Here is a 26093-nt window from a genome sequence, read left to right as displayed (position 1 = left end):
TTTTACATGCCAAACACACTTGATAAGTGGCAAGTTGAATTGTAACGTGAAAATGACTTTTCAATCTTTTAATCTCGGAAATGAACAAAAAATATATTAGTTCCTTTCAACCTTTGTCATAAATATAACATCTTTTTCTTTTTAAATTTAAAGTCCCGTATTTAATTAGTATATTGTCAAATGGTGCTTCCGAAAAATGTCATTTCATATTCCCAAGCTACTTAACTTGAGAAAGGCAGAAAAGTACTTTTAGCTACAAGTTTCTCTTTCTCTTCTCTTCAAGTCATTCTTCTTTCCCCTCCTTCGGCCGTCAACATGGAAATCGTAGCTCTTGTCATCGGAGTGATAGGTAATAGCACTTCGATTGTTTTTGGCAAACCGTTCCTCCTTTAAGAAATTTGGGATATCAAAAAAATCTTAGTGTTGAAATATGTATATATGTTCTTGATCTTTTCAGGCAACATCATCTCAGTTCTCATGTTTCTTTCTCCGGTGTAAGTAACCAATCAAACAAGAAAGAAAATATTGCTACCAATATATAGTTGCTCTTTTGCATGGATTGAGGATCCTTTGATTTAATAAGTTGTGTGTGATACATTTTAATTTGAAATGATACATATATACATAATGCAGAGGGACATTCATTAGGATAGTGAAGAATCAATCGACTGAGGAATTTGATAGCCTTCCATACATTTGTACACTGCTAAGTTCATCGTTGTGGACTTACTATGGAATTATAAAGCCAGGGAGTTTTCTTGTATCCACTACCAATGGTTTTGGAGTCGCCGTTGAGATTATATACGTGTCCTTGTTCCTTCTATTTGCTCCTCCAAAGATGAGAGTAAGTCCTAAACTATTTTATTGTTAATCTTCTTAGTAAATAAATTTTCATTTTTGCACCATTCATTCAAAAACTTACCCGAAATATAGATAACTTTTGCAATTTATTCAAAAGAATGCCTCTATTTTTGTAACTACGTAGTACTCTTTTTCCTGTTAACTTTTAGTATAAGTCAACTCACTGTTTTGCTGCTTCTCCCACAAACCATAACCATAAAATTTTCTTCAAATGCATTCAAAATTAACGCCTGAATATTATTCAGTTGTTAATCTGGGAAAGAAAATCAATTCATGAGTTTCCAATAAGTGTGGAAGTAGAATTACAAAACTAAGATGCACATGCAGCAATTTATCGAATATAGCGGTGTTACATTTAGGAGAGCAGAAAAGTGGGTCCAGAAAATATTTCCCTTCTGTCCTTTTCTTTGAAATATTCACTAAAGCTCACAATTATAAATTAGCCAGCGTCACACACTTCCTAGACTTAACAAAAATTCTGATAGTTCTTGATATTTAGTAACTCTTAGGACTCGTTGGTAGGATGTATCCTATTTGATATTATTTTATGTATAATTAATACATTGTAAACCATAGTATTAGTAATACCATGGTTTTTAAATTTATGGATAAGCATGTATACCCCCTATGCAATGCCTGTTATTTTTAATATAACAAATCAAACAGTGGATAAGAAATAAATCAAGCATAACTAATCTCAGCATTACTAATTTCATCATTACCAATACACCCTATTCAATACTATTCTTATACAACATCCTGTACTGAATTGTTATAGAGAAATATCAACATCCTATCATATACTAGTTAAGATTTAAAAGCCAAATTAACTTTTTTAGTTGAACTGATATGTGCTTCTATTTTTGTTTATTCTTTCCTAACTTTTTTACAGTTAAAGACTGCGGTACTAGTTGTGGTTTTAAATGTGGTGTTTTCAGCGACAGCTATTCTGTTGGCACATTTTGGATCTCATGGGGAGATGAGAATTGATGTTATTGGTTTCTTGTGCTCAGCTCTAAATATTGTCATGTATAGTTCCCCTCTTAGCGTGGTGGTAAGCCCCTTTTCCTTTAATTTAATAAAGATTCTTGTAATATTAGTAAACCATACGCAAAAGCAATACAAATCTTTTTTCTTACGTAAAATTATATATGTTCCAAGTATAGCAAAGATGCCAGACTCATGCCTTGCGTTTAGATATAAACTCTTTGTTTTTTGTTTCTGATTAACTAACTCAACCACTTATGCATGTGGGATATCTACCTTAAAATTGAAGTTAAATATCAATTTGGGATAATATTGGTTTTGGCAGAAAACAGTGGTGACAACAAAGAGCGTTGAGTACATGCCATTCCTTCTCTCACTTTTCTTTTTCTTAAATGGTGGAGTTTGGACTTTGTACGCCTTGCTTGTACGAGATTGGTTTCTTGGAGTAAGTATATCCTGTTACTCTCATTTATTTTTTAATTAATTATCATCATTTCAATCATATTATTCTCAATAACTTGATCAGTACTCTTTGCTAGATAATCAAATTTAAACTTGTCATCAAGATGAAGAAAAACGCCTAATATATGTTAAGAAATAAATTGTACAATCGTGCAAGCAATATTATGGGGAACTAAGTTAACAATTAGATAAAATAATAACCACTCCCAATTGGCGTTAGACTTGTTCTAGAGAGATACGCTTTGAACTTTTAGGTTCTTTGCCAGTTCCACGTTATTATTTTAAGGATTTTAATTTGGCTTATTGCATAAAACTCCTTCTAAACTTGGCTCAGTTTGTAACCTGCACATCTATGCTATGAGGTATTTAATTCTATTACCCTACGAACTACGTCTTACGTTTTTTAATCCCCTAGACCAAAATCTATGTGTAGTACTGTTTTTCATGGGCCATACTGTTAGATTCCATTATTAGAGTTAATCGAAGCAACTTAAATTGAAGAAAAACCCTAAATCGGGAGAGAAAAGAGAAAAGAGAAAATAGAGAAAAGAGATATTTTCTTATTATTGTTTTGTCCCATTCTCGAAGCATCTGAAAGTATATAGTAAAAAATGACTTAGTTACAAATTGGACTAGGCTGGGTCTGTTACGGCCAAACACACTCACGCAAGTATACGCGGTTGTCAAGTAATAAAGTGACTAAAAGTCGGATGTCGAACCCACGAGGACTTATGATTAACTATTAACTAAATTAGACTATCCCAATTATCTAAACAAGAATTAAATCTAAAAATATTTTATTCTAAACTAATTAAATAAAAAAATATAAATAATAAACTTTGAACAGAGAAAGAGCAGATTTTAATGATATCAATGTAATGAAAACGATCTAGGGTTATGGGCCATCTAACAATCCTATTGTATTCTTCAATTGAATTGACCGACTAATTTATCTAGCTTATTGGTTGACATGGGTTAATGCTCATAAGAATCTGTCGAGTTCTTACTCGCCTATTCAAGCTAACCTAACGCCTATATGTCTATGGAGTTAGAATCAACAAGAACGCATTTATAATTCCTGTAAATCAACCAAGCAAGGCAATTAGGTATATGTCTATCCTAACTACGAATCCGTTCCCCGATGCCCGAGTTCAAGAACTTGCCCTACTCAATCCTATATGCAATATAGAATTCCCACTTTCGAGTTCAATTCTAGATTCGTAGATAATATTCAATTGGTGATCAAGCAATTAAATAATTAAGTGCAAGATTGAATAAATAAACTAATATGATAAATCAAGAAGTCAAAATCAATATCCGAATAACAATAGTCATGAAAGAACCACAACCCTAGAACGTGAAGTTTAGCTCCACATAGACATGGTAGCCAAACAACAAATCATATAAAGAAACATAAAAATTACTAAGTTTGGTGGGAGAAAGATGGAACTTGATGAATTCCGGCCTCCACAGCTTTTTCGTGGCTTTTTTCCCCCTTTCCTTTATGTTCGATGACCTAAAAGAGGCGTTTTTAGCTTATATATTGCGTACAAAAGTCGTGGGCCAAAGCTCTCTTATTCCTAGTCCAATTCGGCTTCAGGGATTGATGCTAAGGTGGATGCGACGCATCCACCTTGTCCTCCATTTCAATTTTTGCCTGCGAAGGTGGATGCGACGCATCCACCTTGTCCTCTATTTCTCAGCTTTGCATGCGAGGGTGGACGCGGCGCATCCAGCCTTCTCTTCTACTTCCCAGTTTCGCACGCGATGGCGAACGCTATGGCCCAACTTCACTGCTAAGGTTGCATGCAGGATGATGTTTTCCTAGGTTGGATGCGACGCATCCAACCCTTCTTCCTCTGGCTAAATCACCTTTTCTTCATATTTTGCACTCCGAACACCTTAAATCGTCACACATAACTTAATTAGTCATCAAACTAATAATTACACCATGTTGGGCATTTTAAAGATCAAATAACATCAAGAAGCGGTTAAAACATGGGTAAAGTAACATCAACACATATCGAAATATGCCAAACATCACTACCCCACACTTAAACCTTTGTTCGTCCTCGAACAAACCATCCTATAGTAGACAAAACAAAATTAAGCTCTTATCATTCAAAGCACACTGCACCTATGACCGTGGTTATTTGCAACAATTAGGCTCTAGGCTATGCATCACATACCCTTCCCTTTTCTTATGCCCTTCTTTAAACATATTCGAACAAAGACAACATGCTCACAACAATCCTAACCTCAAAAACCGACTCAATGTCACAATGCACTCATGGCTTGAACAAGCAACATCATAGAGAAGTCTAATAACGTTACCTATCCCTCGTGAAACCATGTGCTCTCACAACACAAGCAGAGAGAGTAAAATCAATCCACACATTCGAATCTCATGCTCACAAAAAAAATCGCTCACTCTCACAAAAGAAGTCACATGCATGTAGTTGGTACCATAGGCTTGCCCTTAATGTAAATCTCTACTAATGTAAGCTCGCTCGATCTAAAATCAATTAGGACTTTTTCATGGTTGTAATGTGGGCTAAGGGACGGGTAGGATATATTTAAGGAATAGTGACTCACCCTCCTAAGCACTTTAACACATCATCAAATAACTTAAGCGCGAATTCTTCAACACCCTTTCAATTTCACCAATAATATCACTTCAAACAATATTTCCTCTTTCTTTAAGCACTACTTTAATTCATACCCACTAGCAAGAACAAGACAATAATTTATTCATTTATATTTTTCTTTCTTTTTTTTTTTCACTTTCGGCTAGTGGTGTATTATTTTACAAAATAAGTGCACCCTTCTTTCTTTCATTGGTTCCACTCAAAAGTCACCCCACACTTAGTCCCTTCTTACTTCTTTTAGCGCTCATCTAACAATTAAAGTGCTTTAAGAGGTAAAAGGATCAAAACAATGTCAATTAAGAATAAAAAGGGTATAGGCTTGTAATGTGGGTACCAAATAAAAGGTCTACAGGCTCAAAAGGGTTAACTAGGGATAGATTTTATTTGTGAAAAGCAATAAGCTCAAAAAGATCAAAGAAAGCCTAAAATCATTTTTCAGACCGAGCATCACCTAAAATTTCGCTTCAACTCACATACTGGGCAAGTTCTAGACACAAGTACACTACATGGACTACACAAAAACCTTACCACACATGGCACATGACTCATTAAGGACGGTCACATTCCGACTCTCAAACAATGCAAGTATTCACGGAGCAACGAGATATTAAGCATTAAGCGCAAAGTGAACACAAGTCAAGAAAATGAGAAATAGGCGCCACAAAACATGCTATCCAATTTAACAAGGCATCATCAATAAATTCAAATCATATAGAAGATACTACACATGCCAAGCATAAATATGTTACTATCAAACAAGTCAAGGGCGCCTAGGTTCATCATTCTTGCTCCTTTTATTCCCTAAATTCCTAATCTACTCGGAAAGAAAAAAAACTACCCGGTTCAAACTACATCCCATGGAAAAGAACCGAGGCACAAAGAAAAACCACAGGGGATTATTACTACCTAAAGAAAGCTAAAAGACATATTTTGAATTTTTGTTTAGACTTTAATCCCTCAAGAAAACTGTCTAGGAGATCAATCGTCGGGAAAAGTCCAATTTTTCTACTTTTTCGTTTTTTTTTCCCACAAAAGCTACTACACTTAAGAATGAGTACTACAACTAAGCTAAAATAGCACAGAAACTCATCCAAACGATCTCCTCACCCTACACTTAAAATTTTGCAATGTCCTCAATGCACATTATAAATAATAAGAGGGTAAACGAGACTCCCTGGTAGGCCAAAGGCCGAAGCAATAGCGGCTCACGAGGTACTCAGACTTTCCCCAGGCATCGTCCTTTGTGTGGGCACCCCACACTTAGTCCTCACCATCTAGCTCGCTTTTGCACTCTTCTAATGGCTTTGCTTCCTATGCTCATAATCCTACAAAACAAAAATAAATACTACAAAATAATAAAAATAAAATAAAATAAAAAGTAAACAAAAATAAAAGAAAGCAGTAACGTTGGGTTGCCCCCCAACAAGCGCCTGATTTAACGTAGCGGCACGACGTGAACCACTTTTTGCCTCCACCTCGAACTTATGAATTGAGCCCCTAACATGGCATCCAGTTTGCGGCTATGCTCCAGTGGTGGGGCTACAAAGATAACCAGGCCAAGTAATAAATTTTTCACTCTACACTTCTCGGCCTTTAGATGAGGAATGTATTTTTTGCTTTTTGGCATGACAAATTCAAAAATATAGGCATCATGTTCCTCTTCCATTGACTCCTCCAAAGGCTTAGATGACTCGATTTCCATGTCATCATCCAAATACAATGTCGAAAAATGTTTAGAATGAGGACCAACACGCCCCAACTTTAGAATTGTATTACTATTTATATCCTCATATGTGCACACATTAGAGTCTTCAAATATAACATTATCTGCTACCTCGCATGGCTCTAGTGTACTTTTCTCAACATGGGCATCATCAACAGAAATATGCTCGAATGATTGGCTCTCCACTTTTAGCTCCTCAATTTGGCGTATAAGCTCCTTTTCAGCTTCTGACAACTCATTACTATTTTGTTGGGCGATAGACGCAACAACCTTTGCATTTAATTTATCTTGCAAGTCGTAAATAGTAGTGACAAATTTATAGATCCCTTGTCCCAGTTTAGATCTTCCCTCTATAAAGTGTCTCATCCCATCAGTAAGTTCCTCATGTTGAGCTTCATATATTTCTAACTTTTCAGCCTGTTCTGCCAGCCAAGTTTGGCTCAAAATCTCCTCTTTTTCAAAAATTTTCTCTTGCTGGTACTCGCTCTCTTCATTCAATTCTTCCATATTGGCCTTCATTCTTGTGATTGCTGCCCTCATTCTTTTCATATCTTTTTTGAGTTCATCCTGTTGCTCTGCTACTTGCCTCAGAATATCCCTAATATATGCATCAGGCTCCATATCCTGCACTTCATTGCCCCTATCAAACTCAGAAATATCATTAGAAAGATCATAATAAGGGCTCAGAGAAGGATGAACAAAATTAGGACAACCATCCCAATGGCCATCTTGACCACCACACATATTACAAATATTCCACTCAAAGGATTGAGATTGTGCGCACAACTCGCTCTTGGGAACATTCTGATAATTTTTCCACCAGTGGGGTCCTCCACAATATGGACAAGGATCATCAAAATAAGAATAACCATCATTCGAATAATTTTTATTCCAAGATGCCATGCTAAAATAAATAAAAAATACTAACTAAAATAAAATAATAAAAAACATGAATAGATAAAAAAATGTCTAATCTAGAAAAATAGCAAATTTCTAAGTCCCCGGCAACGGCGCCAAAAACTTGTTACGGCCAAACACACTTACGCAAGTATACGCGGTCGTCAAGTAATAAAGTGACTAAAAGTCGGATGTCGAACCCACGAGGACTTATGATTAACTATTAACTAAATTAGACTATCCCAATTATCTAAACAAGAATTAAATCTAAAAATATTTTATTCTAAACTAATTAAATAAAAAAATATAAATAATAAACTTTGAACAGAGAAAGAGCAGATTTTAATGATATCAATGTAATGAAAACGATCTAGGGTTATGGGCTATCTAACAATCCTATTGTATTCTTCAATTGAATTGACCGACTAATTTATCTAGCTTATTGGTTGACATGGGTTAATGCTCATAAGAATCTGTCGAGTTCTTACTCGCCTATTCAAGCTAACCTAACGCCTATATGTCTATGGAGTTAGAATCAACAAGAACGCATTTATAATTCCTGTAAATCAACCAAGCAAGGCAATTAGGTATATGTCTATCCTAACTACGAATCCGTTCCCCGATGCCCGAGTTCAAGAACTTGCCCTACTCAATCCTATATGCAATATAGAATTCCCACTTTCGAGTTCAATTCTAGATTCGTAGATAATATTCAATTGGTGATCAAGCAATTAAATAATTAAGTGCAAGATTGAATAAATAAACTAATATGATAAATCAAGAAGTCAAAATCAATATCCGAATAACAATAGTCATGAAAGAACCACAACCCTAGAACGTGAAGTTTAGCTCCACATAGACATAGTAGCCAAACAACAAATCATATAAAGAAACATAAAAATTACTAAGTTTGGTGGGAGAAAGATGGAACTTGATGAATTCCGGCCTCCACAGCTTTTTCGTGGCTTTTTTCCCCCCTTTCCTTTATGTTCGATGACCTAAAAGAGGCGATTTTAGCTTATATATTGCGTACAAAAGTCGTGGGCCAAAGCTCTCCTATTCCTAGTCCAATTCGGCTTTAGGGATTGATGCTAAGGTGGATGCGACGCATCCACCTTGTCCTCCATTTCAATTTTTGCCTGCGAAGGTGGATGCGACGCATCCACCTTGTCCTCTATTTCTCAGCTTTGCATGCGAGGGTGGACGCGACGCATCCAGCCTTCTCTTCTACTTCCCAGTTTCGCACGCGATGGCGAACGCTATGGCCCAACTTCACTGCTAAGGTTGCATGCAGGATGATGTTTTCCTAGGTTGGATGCGACGCATCCAACCCTTCTTCCTCTGGCTAAACCACCTTTTCTTCATATTTTGCACTCCGAACACCTTAAATCGTCACACATAACTTAATTAGTCATCAAACCAATAATTACACCATGTTGGGCATTTTAAAGATCAAATAACATCAAGAAGCGGTTAAAACATGGGTAAAGTAACATCAACACATATCGAAATATGCCAAACATCAGGGTCCTATACAAAAATGGGCCCACATAATAAAGAATCAAAGCTACTGACTAATCTGACTAAGGGGCATTGTAGTGGAAAAATTATTCAGCCCAACACCTCCCCCCCCCCTTCCTCAAGCTGGAGGGGGAAGCCACTCCAAGCTTGCCAAGCAAATGATAATGAAGAGGGCCTGCAAGAGACTTGGTTAAAATGTCAGCAGGCTGATCAGCAGTAGAAATATGATGGAGAGAGATCAAACCAAACTGCAAACAATCACGAACAAAGTGGCAGTCAATATCAATGTGCTTGGTCCTTTCATGGAAAATAAGGTTCTTGGCGATATGCAAAGCAACCTGGCTATCACAATAGACCTGAATAGGGGAGGAGAAGACCAAGCCCAGGTCACCAAATAAGCGAACCAACCAAGAGACCTCAGCTACAACTTTCCTCAAAACTCTGTACTCAGCTTCAGCAGAGGAAAGAGAAATAGTAGGTTGCTTCTTGCATTTCCAAGAAATGGGGTACCCACCAAAGTTAATGAAGAAACCAGTGATAGACTTGCGAGACTGGGTACAAACAGCCCAATTAGAGTCAACATAGGCCACAAGAGAAGTATCAGAAGTACTGGATAGAAGAATACCATGTCTAGGATCATTTAACAAGTACCCAAGAACATGGAGGGCAACTAACATATGGGGAACCTGAGGAGCCTGAAGAAATTGGCTTAAATGCTGGATAGAAAAAACAATATCAAGGCGAATGTGCTGTAGAAAATTTAATTTCCCCACCAGTCGTCTGTAGAGGCTGGAATCAGTAAGGGGTTGTCCCAAATTAGGAGTGAGCTTGACAGAAGACTCAAGAGGTATGACCACTGAAGTGAAGTGATGACAGTTGAATTCATTCAATAGATCAGAGGCAAACTTGTGCTGACTAACCAAATACCCTTGAGGAGTCTTGAGAACTTCAAGACCCAAAAAATAATGGACAGACCCTAGGTCCTTAATCTTGAACTGGGAGTCCAAGAAAGATTTCAAACTGTCAAGCTCAGTCACATCATCCCCAGTAAGTAATATATCATCAACATAAATAACAATGACAGTATGAGAAGAATGAGAAGACCTGGTGAAGAGTGAGTAATCATTCTTACTAGAAATGTAGCCCCTTGAGAACAGGGCTTCAGACAGTTTAGAAAACCACTGTCTGGAAGCTTGTTTGAGGCCACAGAGAGACTTGAGGAGCTTGCAAACCAAAGGTGAAGAACCATAAGCCATGAGGGTAGAAATCTGAAGACCAGGTGGAGGTTTCATGTAAACCTCTTCATGGAGATCACCATGAAGAAAAGTATTATTCACATCAGGTTGATACACAGTCCAGTCCCTCTTGGCAGCAAGAGAAAGGAGGCACTTGATGGTGGTGAACTTGACAACAGAAGAAAAGGTCTCATTATAGTCAATTCCCTCATTTTGAGTGCCACCTCTAATGACCGACCTGGATTTATATCTTTCAATAGAACCATCAAACTTTTGTTTGATTTTATAAACCCACTTACATGGAATATGCTTCTTGTTAGGAGGAAGAGGAACAATTTTCGAGGTATGGTTTGCATCTAGAGCCTTAAATTCCTATAGCATAGCCTTTTGCCAAGAAGAATGAGATGCAGCATGTTGGTAAGAAAGAGGTTCTTGCATATGCAACTCAGTAGGAGAGACCTTGGGGGTGTCAGAATCAGGTTTGGTAATGTCTTAAGAAAAAACATAATCTTTGAGGTAAAGAGGAGTATGACATACCCTAGTAGAATTTCTAAGAGGAGGAGAAGGTGGCAAAGGAAGTGGTATAGAAGAATTGGAGTGAAGAGAATTAGACATAGAGGAAAGAGGAGAAATAAGAGGAGAAGAAGGAGAAGAAGGTGCTGAAGGAAAGACTGGAGGAGGGGAAGGAAGTGATGATGAGGAAGATATATTGTCCTTAAAAGGAAAAGAAGGAAAGGGCTGGACAGGAGGAGAGAGAGAAGAATAAGGGAAGATGTGCTCATGAAACACAACATCTCTAGAAAAAGAAGATGGAATGATGGTGAGATTAAGTAGTTTATATCCCCTTTTACCACAAAGATAGCCTAAAAATACATATTTGATAGCTTTAGACTGAAATTTATCCCTGTTAGGCTTGGGGGTAGTGGCAAAACATAAACATCCAAATGATTTGAGGTGATCATAAGAAGGGGGAATACCATAAAGTCTTTGGAAGGGAGAGATGTTGTCTAGGATAGAGGAAGGCATCCTATTTATTAGATAAGTTGCAGTCAACACACATTCACCCCAGTATTTAACAGGAAGATGAGATTGAAAGAGCAGGGCTCTAGAGGTTTCCAAAAGATATTTGTGTTTTCTTTCAACCACTCCATTCTGTTGTGGTGTGTGAGGAATGGTAGTTTGGTGAAGGATCCCATTTTCAGAGAAGAAGAATTTTGCTTCAGAACTCCCACTTGTTCAAAAGCATTATATGCTCTGAATGTTTGAACAGATGAGTGAAAATGAGTTTGAACCATTTTAGTGAAGGCTTTAATGATTGTAAAAGCATTGCTTTTACATGTTAATAAATGGGTCCATGTTACTCTAGAGAAATCATCAACAATGGTAAGAAAATGTGTAAAACCATTATATGTTTTGGTATGATAAGGACCCCAGAGGTCTAGGTGAACTAGTTGGAAATGAGCAGTAGATTTGATATGACTTTCAGAAAAAGGAAGTCTTTGTTGTCTAGCCATAGGACAAATAGAACATGAGAAAGACTGTTTAGAGGGAATAATGTCAGATAAAGCTGAAATTGATTTCATCTTATGAAGAGGCATGTGACCTAATCTTTGATGCCAAAATAATTCCATTTTATTAACATTGGTAGGAGAAGTACAAGGGGGACTGAGGGAAGGGATAACCGAATTGGAAACATTACATGTATTAGAAACATTACATGCATTACCAGATGGATTAATGGAAACATAAGATGAACATTCAGGCATGTCAGGGAGCAGAAAGTACAACCCATGAGAAGCTCTACCAATTTTCAGTGGCCTTTTTAGAGAAGGGCCCTATAGAAAACAAGAATAACTACTGAATAATGCTAAGCATTGTAATTGATAAAGAAGTTGATATACAGAAATAAGATTGAATTGGAAAGAAGGAACCAACAGTACATTGTGCAGGATAATGTCTGTTCTAAGTTGTAATGACCCAATAGAAATTACTTTAACTTTATATTCATTTGGTAGAGTTATTAAGTAAGGTTTAGGTAAAGGTTGTAAGTTGTGTAGGAATTATTTATTAGAGGTCATATGATTAGTTGCACCTGAATCAAATATCCAAGGTATCATTCCTAACTGAGCAGACAAACATTGAACATCAGAATTAACTACAGGCAACAGATCTACAGGTAGGTGACACACACTTGCAAAGTTGGCATAGGCAATGTTGTCATCAAAATTGGAAGGATGATTGCCAGTAGATATGAGAGCCTGCTGAAACAGGGACATGAGGTGCTGATATTGCTCTTTGCTGAAACCATAAGTTGTGGTTTCATTTGGAGGAACCACTTGAGCAGTATTATCTTCCACTTGTGCACATGAAGCATACCTTTTTTTCTTAGTAAACTTGAAGTCATTGGGAAAACCATGAAGCCTATAACATTTGTCTATTGTGTGCCCAGGTTTCTTGCAGTATTTGCAAGACACAGAAGAAGATTTCCTTGTTTGATCAAAACTGATTCTTTGATTGAAAGACTTTGCATTATGTTGGTGGTTTCTAGGAAGATTGGAGTTGGATGAATTAGCAGAAAAGGAAGCTGAATCACCAGAGAAACCCAAATTTGGAGGTTGGTTTTCTTTTTGGCTTTCATCATGTTGAAGAAAAGAATATGCCTTGCTAATTGAAGGAAGTGGAGATATAAGTATGATGCTACTCTTAACTGTGGAATATGACTCATTCAGTCCACTTATGAATTGAACAAAATGTTAGTCTTCAATGAATTTGGGTAATGCTCCACAAGAGCATGTATGACCAACATAAGTAGAGTTCAATTCATCCCATAAAGCCCTCATTCTGGTAAAATAAGTGGCAATATCATAAGACCCTTGGGAGATAGAACTGATTTTCCTCTGGATTTAAATGTATTTAGATCCATTGGATTGTCCAAACCTCTCATTTATGTCACTCCACACTTCTCTAGCAATGTTGAGACACATGACACTCACTGCAATCTCCCTAATCAATGAATTGGTGATCCAAACCTTCACCATATTATTACATCATTCGTAGAAGGGATAATAGGGAGAATTAGGTAGAGGTTGAGCTACTTTACCCGTCACTATTCCTAATTTGTTCTTGGCAGACAAGGAAGTAAGCATACTACTACGCTAGTGAACAAAATCAGTTCCATTGAACGGTATAACAACTAATTGACTTCCAGGGCTATCAGAGGGATGAACATAGAACAGGCGAGACGAGTCTAAAGTGAGCTCGACAAAACCATCAGCAGTAGATGAGAGACTCCCCATATTCATACACAATGATAAATCTTTAGACTAACACGTTGTAGGAAAATTATAATAGAAGCCCAAATTTCACAACTAGAACAAAATCCTAATTTTACCTAGGTTTTCACATGCGAATGAGAGAGTAGAGTTTTACCCTCCTTCGCACACCTGAAGTAGCTAAGGTCTTCTAATATCAGGATCAGACAAAGCTTCGAAAAATTTTCAGAACGTTGTGAGTGAAGACTCTTCGATCTGAACGAAATCAGCGAACCAAACTTGGTGGTTACCATCGGAGGAAAGCTCTGAGTGAGGCGGATCGATTACAGTGCTCTGATACCATGTTAGATTCCATTATCAGAGTTAATCGAAGCAACTTAAATTGAAGGGAAACCCTAAATCGGGAGAGAAAAGAGAGAAGAGAGAAAAGAGATATTTTCTTATTATTGTTCTGTCCCATTCTCGAAGCATCTGAAAGTATATAGTCAAAAATGACTTAGTTACAAATTGGACTGGGCCGGGTCCTATACAAAAATGGGCCCACATAATAAAGAATCAAAGCTACTGACTAATCTGACTAATGGGCCTTGTAGTGGAAAATTATTCAGCCCAACACATACACGTAGATCGAAATTCTTGAATACTTCTCTTTAAACTTGCACATGTACATTTTTGTTACCAGTACTTTTTAGCCAAATCTGTAAAAAGCTTGGAACTCCTCCTTAACTTTTGGCTTAGCTCCTGTTCTAAACACGGGATATTTTATTTTAAATTTGATTCGCAAATTCTTGGGAATCTATTTTTGCTAGCCAGAAGTTTGTTATATGTGGGTAATGATTATCGATCGCATGAAAGGTAACCAATAGGACATTTTGAAAATTTCTAAAAGAATTAAGCAAATCCACCTTTTTAGAAGATATAGTTATAGTATAAGCTAACATTTAAATATTCATGTGTTCCACAAAATAAAAAGTTTAAAGGACAACTAGGTGAATTACGTAAATATTGGGTTTCCACTATCTTGTAAATTAAGAAATATGTCTAGCTAACCCACTGACCAATCAAAGATTGTGTCGGAAAGGCTGATATAATATTGTCGGGATTTTTATTTAGTTATAAAATATTAGAAACTTATTTACATATGTTCTCTATGTTTTGTAGTTGTTAATAATATCTAGGGTTTTCTTACAAAATGTGTAGATTGCTCCTTAAAAGGCTCACACCCTATTATTAGTGCCTTCAATTAAGGGATTCAATTATATCCTTTCCTCCCCCCTCCTTTTCTCTCTCCTTCTTTTTCCCCCATCAATATCCCTTAATCTACTCCCGGAATCTCTATTTTCTCTCTTCCACTATTGCCGATAACTTTATATTATTAAAAAATTATCAGTTGCATCGTTCTTTTGCTGGGAGACTGGACAACTCTGAAAATGAAGAAATATTCAGGAATTGTATAATAATTGTATGATAAGTGTATCATAATTGTATTTGAATTTTATCAGATACAGCAATGCCAAAAACATAATTGTATCATACTTGTATCACAATTGTATTTAACTTGTATATGGTATATTAATATCCAAAATAATACCTGATACAATACCAATAAATTAATACATAATTATCATATATTTGTGATACAAACTGTGAAATTCGTCACGAACTCACAACTGCTCGTAACAATATATAATGAATATACAATTATCATACATTTGCAATACAATCCCTTCAACAATTATAATATATATACAATTATAATACATCGCGATACATTTCTGAAAAAAATGTGATACAAAAATGATCTTCATCTTTTTCAAGTTTCAATCACAACTATACACTAAAAATCTAACTTAATCGTATTATAATTATATTAGTATTGCATCAAGTATTGTTTTGGGTATTGATGTATCATATACAAGTCACATACAATAAAATTTTTAGAAAGAAAGAAAACAAGATTCAAAACTTACCCACAATTTGATTCTAAAGCAATATTCTGAATTTCGTCTGCATTGTACGAATAAGAAATATAGATTTTGAGTGATTAGTAAGAATGCCAGAATTTGGGTTTGAAAACCTTTGGAAAAGGAAAAAAATCATAATTTTTTTTGGGGGGGGGGGGAGGGGGGTATAAAAATAAAAGAGAGAGTTTGGGTGATTATTAAGAAAGAGAGAAAATATTTTTGACATCCTTTAGAAAAGAAACGAAATCTTATGTGTAGGGGGGTTATTGAAAATGGGAGTGGGTGTCGTGTAACTGACGGACTAAAACTAAGGGATTTTGAATTTTTTTTTATTTATAATTTTGTACATAACTTGTAAATATAGATATACAAAATAATTAATAAGGAATCTAAATAAAGGTGGGAAATAGGTTTCTATTACAATATAGCTAGGTAAAAATCCCAATATTGTTTGCGTATCTTTGAATTGACCCCACAGTATCTTATGACTCAGATACTCTTGATGAATTACATAACTTGTAAATATAGATATACAAAATAATCAATCGCCCCGCCTTACGCCCCCTTTTGAGTATCTCTTGATAAATTTTCAACTTACCTATATCCTCTAACATGAGATCAATACAGTGTGCTGCACATGGGGTCTAATAAATATGAGGTCGAGTTTCTATTATTCTTTTTCCAGCATTGAAAAAATTCGAACCATTATCAGTTATCATTTGAACTACACTTTCCTTCCCACCATCATTTACAAGTTTATTCAAGTGCGATGCAAGCATCTCACCACTTTTTATTGAATCAGACGCATCAATAGATCTTAAAAAAAAAAAAGTACCTGAGGGGCTATTCACAAGAAAGTTGATAAAATATCTACTTTTCTCATCCGACCAACTATCTGACATTATAGAACAACCATATTGCTTGCATGAATTTTTGTGTTCTTCTAGCCTCCTGTTAATGTTGGCAACCTCTTCTTTTAGTATCCATGTTCTTAGCTCATGCATTGTTGGAGGCTGAAAACCTGGCCCAAAGTTTGCTACTCCTTCAAACATCGGCAAGTAGTAAGGATCGTTTGCAACATTAAACGATATTCCACTTGAGAAGAAAAATCGGCCAATCTGCTGACAAACTAATTTTCTTTCCTCTTTTTTCCATTTAGAATTCAAAGTAGCTTGCCTAGCTTGAGAATTAATAAAATTATCTATGGGACCTCTGGGCTTTGGTGATAAAGCGTTATTACATGATGAGGTACCAGACTCACCACCAATATTACTTCCTCCAGTTGCAGCAATTCAGATTTCTTCTATAGTAGCATTTCGCCTAGTTTTTGAATTTTTCAACTCCAGTAATGCTTTCTTACATTCTTCTCCTACATCAGCAGGAACCTTGGGACAAGGCTTCATTCCTTTATGAGTACCTGCTAAATGATGTTTCAATCGGTTGATAGTGCCAGTACATTTTTGGGTGCAAAACCTACACCTAAAGAAAATTTCCTCCTGATTTGAGATTGTATACTTCCAGGCAGGATCTTTTTTGCTCACATCTTCAGACTCCCCTTCATCCATTTTCTGCAAGTTTTGATTTTGAAGAGTTCACCTGCTACTACACAAAAATGAGTTAAAAATCTTAATTTTGTCATTTTTATTTTGTAAAGCAAAATTAAAGATTTAGACATGAAAAAAGGATCTTTTACTTTGTAGAATGTGGACTACTCATGAAGATAAATAATTAAACATAAATTGAAAAAGATTCCATGTTTTCCTCGACAACAATCAAATTCCAATTTCCATATACAAAAATCAAAGTTATTCAACAATCAACATACCCACTTGCTCATAAATCTAATCAATACATATAGAAGCACGCACACATATAATCCCATATTATATTTTGAAAGAGCAAGAGAAATACTGAACTTGAAAAACTAATTACATACATATTTACAAGCTAACCGTGAAATATAAAAAGAGAGGAAAGTAATGAGTTCAAAATAATAAAGATTTTATATGGAGGAAGGAACAAACCTGTTGAATTTAATGTACGAATTTTTTGTTGCAAAAAAGTGATAAATCTTGCTCTTGGAAGAGGCAAACTAGCAGAATGAATGGGAAAAGACTTCTAATTTAGGGCTTTTAGCAATATTAAAAAGTTTACTTTTAAATTTAATGTTTTTAATTCCTTTTTAAAAAGATGTCTCTTGGGCTAACGCCTTAACCAAAAAACTCGCCCGGGCGTACGCCCCGAACTTCTGGGCGTACGCCTTACGAGACTTTCGCCCCCATCATCGCCCCGGGGCGTTTTTAATATGCCTCGCCCTGGGGCTCGCCCCAGAAACGCCTTTTAAAACACTAATCATGACTGACAAATGATCTATATTTATATTTATATTTATATTATATTAAAAGTACGAAATCCTTTAGCGAAATATCGTTCGTTTATTTATTCTTTGAAAATATATTTTACATAGGATTAAATAGTAGTAATTTAGTTATTTTTCTAATATTTATGATTATAAAATTTAGTAAAATTTTAATTATTAAATTTTTTCTTTTTTGAACTATATAAAAAGTCACAATATTTATGACTTTAAAATTAATTAAAATTTTACCTTAAATAAACTATTCCTTATTCGAGAAATAATTAACGCAAAATAGAAAAGATAAACATTATTTTATGTGTTATATGCGGTAAGGTGAGAATATAATTAATGTATCTTTAGAGGAAAAAAAATGTGTCTTTAGAGCTCTTATAACTAGAGATTTATTCCAGGCAGAATTAGTATATGGCTTTGCAACTTCGAATATGTCTATTCGTTTTTGTTTTCTGTAATATTGTTTTCGTGAAAAACATATCCAGTCAAATTTAAAAGGGTTATGAGCTCTATTTTTTTTCCTTCTAAAATTAAATGGAGCCATCTTTATTGCCACACTTCTCAAATAAACGAATCTATTTAGAGAGGAATTAAATGATAATTCAAATTTGTGATCAAAGTATAATTACTTTACGCAATTCAAATAAGAAAAATATTAATATAAATAAAACTAAATATTAGAATTCCCAATATTCATAACTCAACGTGAAATTCTAAAAATATTTTGAAATAAAACTTAATAACTGCATGTTAGATATACATAATTTAATAACTTTATTAATTTTTTAAAGTTTTATACTTATTACTATAGGATATACGTGCAAAGCGCGTATCCTGAGACTTGCGAAAAGATAGACAAGGGCCAAATCATTAAAAGTGAATTTTCACTGATATTGCAGAATTCGGGTTCCGTAATTCTTTTTTGCCTTTTCCATCACATTGTATTTCAAATAGAAATCAAGGGTTCATTGAAAATTAGGGTTTTGCATTCATCTACAATAGTTCGTAAGTGAAGGAACATGATAAACTAAACACATTAGATAGCGCAAAAATCATAAAACGAGAACTTACTTGTTCTTTATGAAGCGGAAGAGAAAATCTGAAACGAATCGCGGCTAAAATCACTGGTCGGTGGTGGTTTTCACAGTGTGTTGGAGCAATCCCCTATTTCACAGTCTAAACCCTAGTCTGACTTTAGGAGAAGACTAGGCGTTGGAAAATACTGCATAGTGTCTTCTTTTATTGTACACAGTAAGTGTACTTATATAGGAAATACTAGGGTTACAGTAATTACTAAAATTACTGTATTTTGCCCTAGTGGGCCTTAAGAGCACCCTTTATGGGTGGAATCTATTTCCTACATCTCCCACTCACATAATGGGAGTGCTCATCTAGTCTGAGAAACATATTTTCAACTCATCTCCTCAATCATTCACACAGGAAAGTAGACCGTGCGTACAACATACTGTGAGAGCTAAGTGCTATACATCTGTTAGGAGTATATAGCCTCTCGTCGAGTGCGAACCTGCAAGTAGATCATAAAGTATGCAATACCCTAGATCATATGAATCACATTTGATATAATCTCAAAATCCCATATATCATTATTCCTTGTATTCACAATCATAACTCATAAGTTATAACTGGTGCATCAGTAAACACAAATAAATGAGATTCCATCGATGATCTTCCTCTTCTCACAATCTCCTTATCATTAGTTTGATTGCTTTTCTAGATATGCTCCGCTAGACCAAATCTGTGTACGTGGTCTTTGGGAAACACACTAAGATAGCTAACATCGCACTAAGTCTTAAGTATCTGATCGGAGTCTCTAAGAGTACAAAATCTTTAGCCATCATAAAAGCTCTGGGTCTCATACAATAATAAGTTGAGAATGGACTTATGTTAACCCAATTGGTCGACATTAGCACACATAGTATGAAACACATGCTACAATATTTTTTCCTTTTTCTCAAGGAGCGTGTGTCTTTATCTCATAAAGAATGTTGTACAGATGATATTTAGACACCATAAGTATATATTTAACTCACATCTGGCTCACAAAGCAGACTAGATGAACATTTTTCACCCTAATGATCTTATGTCATTGTTTAAGTGATATTCTGATTTTAAGCGAATAGCTCTCAAATTATCCTTATGATAGTTTTTCTTAAAATCATGTCTCATCTCCTCACATCACTAAGATAAGGAGGCGGTTGCCTGTGTGAGAAGGCCAACCTCTTGTCTACCCAACATACTTATAAAAAAGTGAACAAAGAATGCACATAACATTAAACAATATAAATATGTATGTATGTAAATCAACTTTATTGATAATCAAAGAACATCGATTTTGTGAACACGGGAAAATGAATAATAAAATGAAGAATATCAAAGTCTACGCAAGCCTTGAGACCTAGTGTGTCTCACAAATGTATCTCTAGACAAAGGCTTGGTCAATGGGTCTGCTAACATATCTTTTGTAGACACATACTTCACATTCACTACCTTGCGTCAAACCATGTCTCTCGCATAGATATACTTGATATCTATATGTTTGGTTTTACAATAAGACTTATGGTCCTTGGAGGATATTGCAGCCTCACTGTCACAATATGCTAATACTGATTCAGTATTTTCATCAATATCCAACAAGTGTTCCAAGAACTTTTTCCACCAAACAACTTCTTGTGCTGCTATGTGAGAGCCACTATTCGGCTTCCATCGTAGATATACACATGATTGTTTCTTAGTTCTTACTACTCCATGATATGGTGCCATCACTGAGTAAGAAAATACATCCTGAGGTAGGCTTTCTTTCGTCTAGATCTCCTCCATGATCAGCATCACTGTATCCAACTAATTGCAGATCCTTGCCGCCTTGATAACAAAGCGCATAATCAGCAGTTCCCTTCAGATATCTCATGATCCTCTTTACTGCTTGCCAATGTGCTATACCTGGGTCGGTTGATATCTACTTACTAAGCCAACTGCTTGGCATATATCAGGTCTAGCGCATACCATAGCACACATTAGACTTCCTACTGCGCTTCTATAAGGAACTCAACTCATTCTTTCTGTCGCTTCAGGAGTCTTAGGACACATCTGACTTCCAAGATACGCCTTTACTGATAGGAGTTTCAACTAGGCTACTATTTTGTATATTGAATCGTCCAAGAACTTTTCTAATGTAATTCTATTGGGAGAGATACAATAGTTTCTTTGGACGATCTCTTGAAATCTTAACTCCAAGAATATATGCAGCTTCACCCATATCTTTCATCTCAAATTGAGATGACAACCATGACTTTATTTCGGTGATAAACTCCTTATTATTTCCTGCTATAAGTATGTCATCTACATACAATGTTAAAATCACAAGCTTGTTCCTTGATCTTTTGGTTTAAGCACAATGGTCTTCATCCATCATGGTAAAACCACTGGATACAACAACATTCTGAAAACGTATATACCACTACCTTGAAGATTGTTTGAGACCATAAATATACTTCAATCTACAAACCTTTAGTTTGTGGCCCTTTTTAATGAAACACTCGGGTTATTCCATATAAATTTCTTCATCTAGTTCTCCATTGAGAAAGGCAGTCTTTACATCCATCTGATGTAATTCAAGATCCAAGCTTGCAATAATAGCTAGAACCATGCGAACATAGGTAAATCGTACTGCAGGCGAGAAAGTCTCTTCGTAGTCCATTCCTTTCTGCTGTGTATACCCTTTCGCCACAAGTCGAGCCTTATATCTCTCAACTGTGCCATCGGCCTTGAGCTTAATTTGAGAACCCATTTGCTCCCAATTTCTTTGCGTCCTTTAGGGTGGTCAACTAGTTCCCAAACTTTGTTGACTCTTATAGACTCCAATTCATCTTCTATTGCTTTTGTCTATTTCTCCTTAGAAGGGCACGAGAGAGCCTCTTTTACATTTTTAGGCACGCTTTCTTCTTGTAGGAGCATCATAAATAGTTCACCACCTTCAACGTCAAATCGCTGGTAAGGAATCTTTTTACGAGAACCATGTCTTATTTGTGATTCATCATTGTTCCCATTTGGCCAATGTTGCTCCCACTCAGATCAAGAACATTCATCCTGCTCTCACTTGGAGCAAGATATGTGACCATCTCGCTCTCACTTGGAACAAGATCCATTTGTCACTTCCACTAAGTGTAGAATGATTACTTTCATTCGCATCTGATGATGAAAAAGGTCTTTGATGAGAAACTAATTCATCATCTGCTAAAATTTTCCCACTCGAATGAAGTGATCCTTGTACTTCTTGATCCATTATCTCAAATAAGGTTGGGTCTTGACCTACCTCTCCCTAAACACATTAGATAGCGCGTAAATCGTAAAACGAGAACTTACTTGTTCTTCGTGAAGCGGAAGCGAAAATCTCAAAAACGAACCACGACTGGAATCACTGGTCGGTGGTGATTGTCATAGTGTGTTGGAGCAACCCCCTATTCCACAGTCTAAACCCTAGTCTGACTTTAGCAGAAGACTAGGCGTATGAAAATACTATAGAGTGTCTTCTTTTATTGTACATAGTAAGTGTACTTATACAGGGAATACTAGGGTTACAGTAATTACTAAAACTATTGTGCTTTGCCTTAGTGGGTCATAAGAGCACCCCTTATGGATGGACTCTATTTCCTACGGTAAGAATGACTATCGAGTAAAAATTACACTAGGTAGCCACTTTAAATAGGTGCTATTTAAGAATTAGCCAGTGCTTCTTAAATTTCAGCTTTCAGTTTAAGTTATCCGGACAAAAATATCCTAAATTGTCCTGAAGTTAGGAGTTTTAGTTTTAAATTTCAAGAATAAATAGGTAATGTCTAATCGCTAAATAGTATTCGTGAGAATGACTATTTGTGCACTTTCCCTAACTATCAAGTCAAAGAAAAAAACAGTTGTGGCCCGTGGACCCTATACTTTAATCAATTCAAAGTGCATTAATACTCAGAGGCGGACTTAGAGTGTCTAAAGTGGGTACAATTCTAGCATAAAATTTAGAAAGAGTAATATAAATTGGAAGTTTTGAACCCACATTTTTAAAGAAATTAGAATTTCGAACCATTTTAATTTAAATTTTGAATCTTCTTCTTCTTCTTTCTACTAATAACGCGACATACTTATAAGGTACCAAACGGGATAGGATGTCTGCTGGGAACGGCACAGCTAGTGATATATGCCATTTACCGAAAGGGTAAATCAGTGAAGCACACAGCTGACTTGGAGGAAGGAGGACAGATAGAGCATCTTCTTCCACCTTCTGCCACCACAAATATTGGAGAGTGAAATTAGCAAGTGCAATGGGTTGGCTCCATTGAAACAAAAGAGTCAAAGCACGAACTTTTACTGCTCCTCTATGCATGGAGTATATCCTACTTTATCATTCTGTTTCACTTAATTTAGTTCTACAATGTTCTTATTCTCCAAATTAAATTTGAACCTAGTTGCTTTATTTTTGTTAGCTGATACTCTTTTTATTGTGTTTTTCTTCTTTCTCAATTCTGTGTTACTAGTAATATTCTTCCAATTTTAAAAACTATCTATAGCTATTACTTAGTAATTAATCTACTGCTATTTTTATTTACTTAAAAACATTAGTGAACAAGAAGCTGAAACGGTCGCTATATGACTTATGATTGCTACAGTGTTACCTTTTCATTACCAATATGTTTGCAATGATGCTCTGGTGTAAAACACGTCCAAAATTGGATAATAAAGATTACGAAAAACGAAGGAGAGACAGCAAGCTAAAAAGTACGAAAGAAATTAGAGTGGTTTATTTACATTTGTACTTATACATTTTGGGTTATACGTCTTCTAAGATCTTAAGAACAAGTAATAAAAAACAATATTTGCAATGAGCGTGCACTAAAAAGAAAACAGAGTTCGTGGATTATTACATTTATTGCTAATTAAATTACTCGTAATTATTACTCCTCGGTCCACAATAAGTGATTTTCTCACCTTTTTTTTTTGTGGTCCAAAATATGTAATTTTTTCAGATTTCAAAAATGAATTAATTTTTTTCCCCTATATTGCCCTTGAAATAAATATTGTTGGAGTACGTGTTAGGAGTGTTTATTTTCCAATGCAATTGAACTCTTCCATATAATCAGATTGACCTTTTCACTTCTCTAGTAGTCCATAATGCATCTTTACTCTTCAACTATGGAGTACTTGTTAGTTTAAAACATGATTATCATTTTGTCTCCTACAATTCATGTTAATTATTTTTGTAAAATAAAAATGGAGAGGCAATACGAGAGGGATGATCAAGACTTCATGAATTTTAAATTTGAAGACTCAATAAAAACAGTTCATGAGTACTCTATGAACAGTAAAGTTGAAGACTCATTCGAAAAGATTGCAGACTTAATAGATAAGCTTGATGATTCGATGAACAATGCAATTAAAAACTCAATCAAGAGAGTTGATCACTCCCCATGAATGTTGAAGATTCAATAGAAGAGTCAACAGAAATGGCTGGTCAAGATTTAGTAGGCGTTTGTACATAAGAATTGTAAAATTCGAAAAAATGGCAAAAATGTTTTTCAATTGAAAATGATATTTGAAATTTAGAGATGTATTTGGACATAAATTTTAGTTTGGGATGTTTTTGAAGTTTTGTGAGTGATTTGAGTGAAAATTTTAAAAAATAGCTTTTCGCAGTTTTTTAAATTTTCGAAAATTTTCAAAATGCATCTTCAAGTAAAAATTGAAAATTTTATGAACAAACGCTGATTTCGAAAAAAAACGAAATTTTTTTGGAAAAATGTTCAACCAAATTGTATGTCCAAACGGGCCCTAATAGACTTTAATATTGCAGGCACTGATTTTGATTTAAACAAATTCCCTGAAGGAGGAGAAGGAGCCTTTGAAGAAGAACTACAAAATCTAGTTAGAATTATGCTAAAAATTTATCTTCCCAGATTTTATTAAGCTAATCATATGACTTTTTTGTTGGTTGGAGTCATTTACTGTCGTTGTTGGTTGGATAATTTAGAAACATTTTGATATAAGAGGATTGTCATAAGAATCATCGTATGTTTATTCATAAGAATGATTTAGCTGAATAACAAATGCCTATATCTGAATCATCAATGAAAATCTCTCAAATTAGCTTGAGTTTTAATTAAACTAGAATGCATTTGGTACAAGCAAATTATGCAATTAAAATCACTTCATCAACCTTAACCCAATCGAATGGTCATTACAGAAACTAAGAATATAACTTAACCCAAATAATTCATAACTTCTTCAACCAATTCTGGAGGACATTTCAATTGAATCGGAAGCTCGCCTCTCGCTGCTAACATATCTTTACTAAGGTGTGGTATTTTGTACTTGTTAGAACCTTTCTCTCGCATGGTTTCTAACATGCACGATTGCAACGTTAGAAATATATAATTGGACTTCAACGTTGAAAAACATCATACGACTTCTTAACCGCAGCAACGAGCTCATCAACAGTTTTTGGGTTCTCCTTATGTTGTAAGGACTGGATAGCTCGAAAAAACCCTAGGTCTAAAACATTAAGATCCAGAGAATTCGGTGGTTGATACATTAACCGTATATCGAATCCATCCTGCTTCAATACTCGGGAAAATTCTTCATCGTCATGCCGAATACGCGTTCTTGCATTGTCTTGTTGAATAAAAATTGGATTATTTGAGTCTTCTCTTGGGCGGGAATAATTTTTTCGATCAAATATGACCTTATGATGTCTTTGGTTATTGAGGTTATTGGTTTGTTTCTAAAGTGCCTGCAGCTCTATTGGCACTGGTTCTTCTAGCACGTTCTTGTGTGACGAACGGTAACACACCAATTTTTCCGGAGAAGAGTTTCTTTCCTTGTGAATCAAACGGGGGCGAGCTACCGCAACTAAAAACATTACTTTTCCTATAAATTTTTTGCTCTAACACGTGCATGGTGGATTTTCTTCATCCGGTAGCAAATAATAATTCTCAGATCTTTTGGTCATATAAAACCATTTTTCGTCTATGTGGTGTAACGATCCGACCGGTCGTTTTGAGTATATTAGCCCCGATCTCCTATTTACTATTTTCTCCATTTCTGTTTCTTCTTATGTGACTTGCCGGGAGGTCTTGTTTTGGTTTCAGAG

General features: G+C 35.5%; 1 protein-coding gene across 3 annotated transcripts; it reads left to right on the top strand.

The window, feature by feature from the left end:
- Window positions 1-204: 204 nt before the first annotated feature.
- Window positions 205-23480, top strand: LOC107830490 (bidirectional sugar transporter SWEET17-like). Of its 3 annotated transcripts, none has more exons than XM_016658059.2 (6): window positions 205-349; window positions 458-494; window positions 634-844; window positions 1754-1915; window positions 2174-2293; window positions 23099-23480. In XM_016658059.2, the coding sequence occupies exons 1-6, from the start codon at window positions 316-318 to the stop codon at window positions 23255-23257; spliced, it is 723 nt and encodes a 240-aa protein (XP_016513545.1). In that variant the 5' UTR covers window positions 205-315; the 3' UTR covers window positions 23258-23480. The 3 variants fall into 3 exon arrangements, with proteins under 3 accessions (XP_016513545.1, XP_016513547.1, XP_016513546.1); XM_016658061.2 differs by lacking the exon at window positions 23099-23480 and adding an exon at window positions 16952-17110; XM_016658060.2 differs by lacking the exon at window positions 23099-23480 and adding an exon at window positions 16949-17110.
- Window positions 23481-26093: the final 2613 nt, after the last annotated feature.

The sequence above is a fragment of the Nicotiana tabacum genome, chromosome 15, assembly GCF_000715075.1.
Source record: "Nicotiana tabacum cultivar K326 chromosome 15, ASM71507v2, whole genome shotgun sequence".
NCBI classification, from domain to species: Eukaryota; Viridiplantae; Streptophyta; class Magnoliopsida; order Solanales; family Solanaceae; genus Nicotiana; species Nicotiana tabacum.
This window is presented reverse-complemented; position numbering and strand designations above follow the sequence as displayed.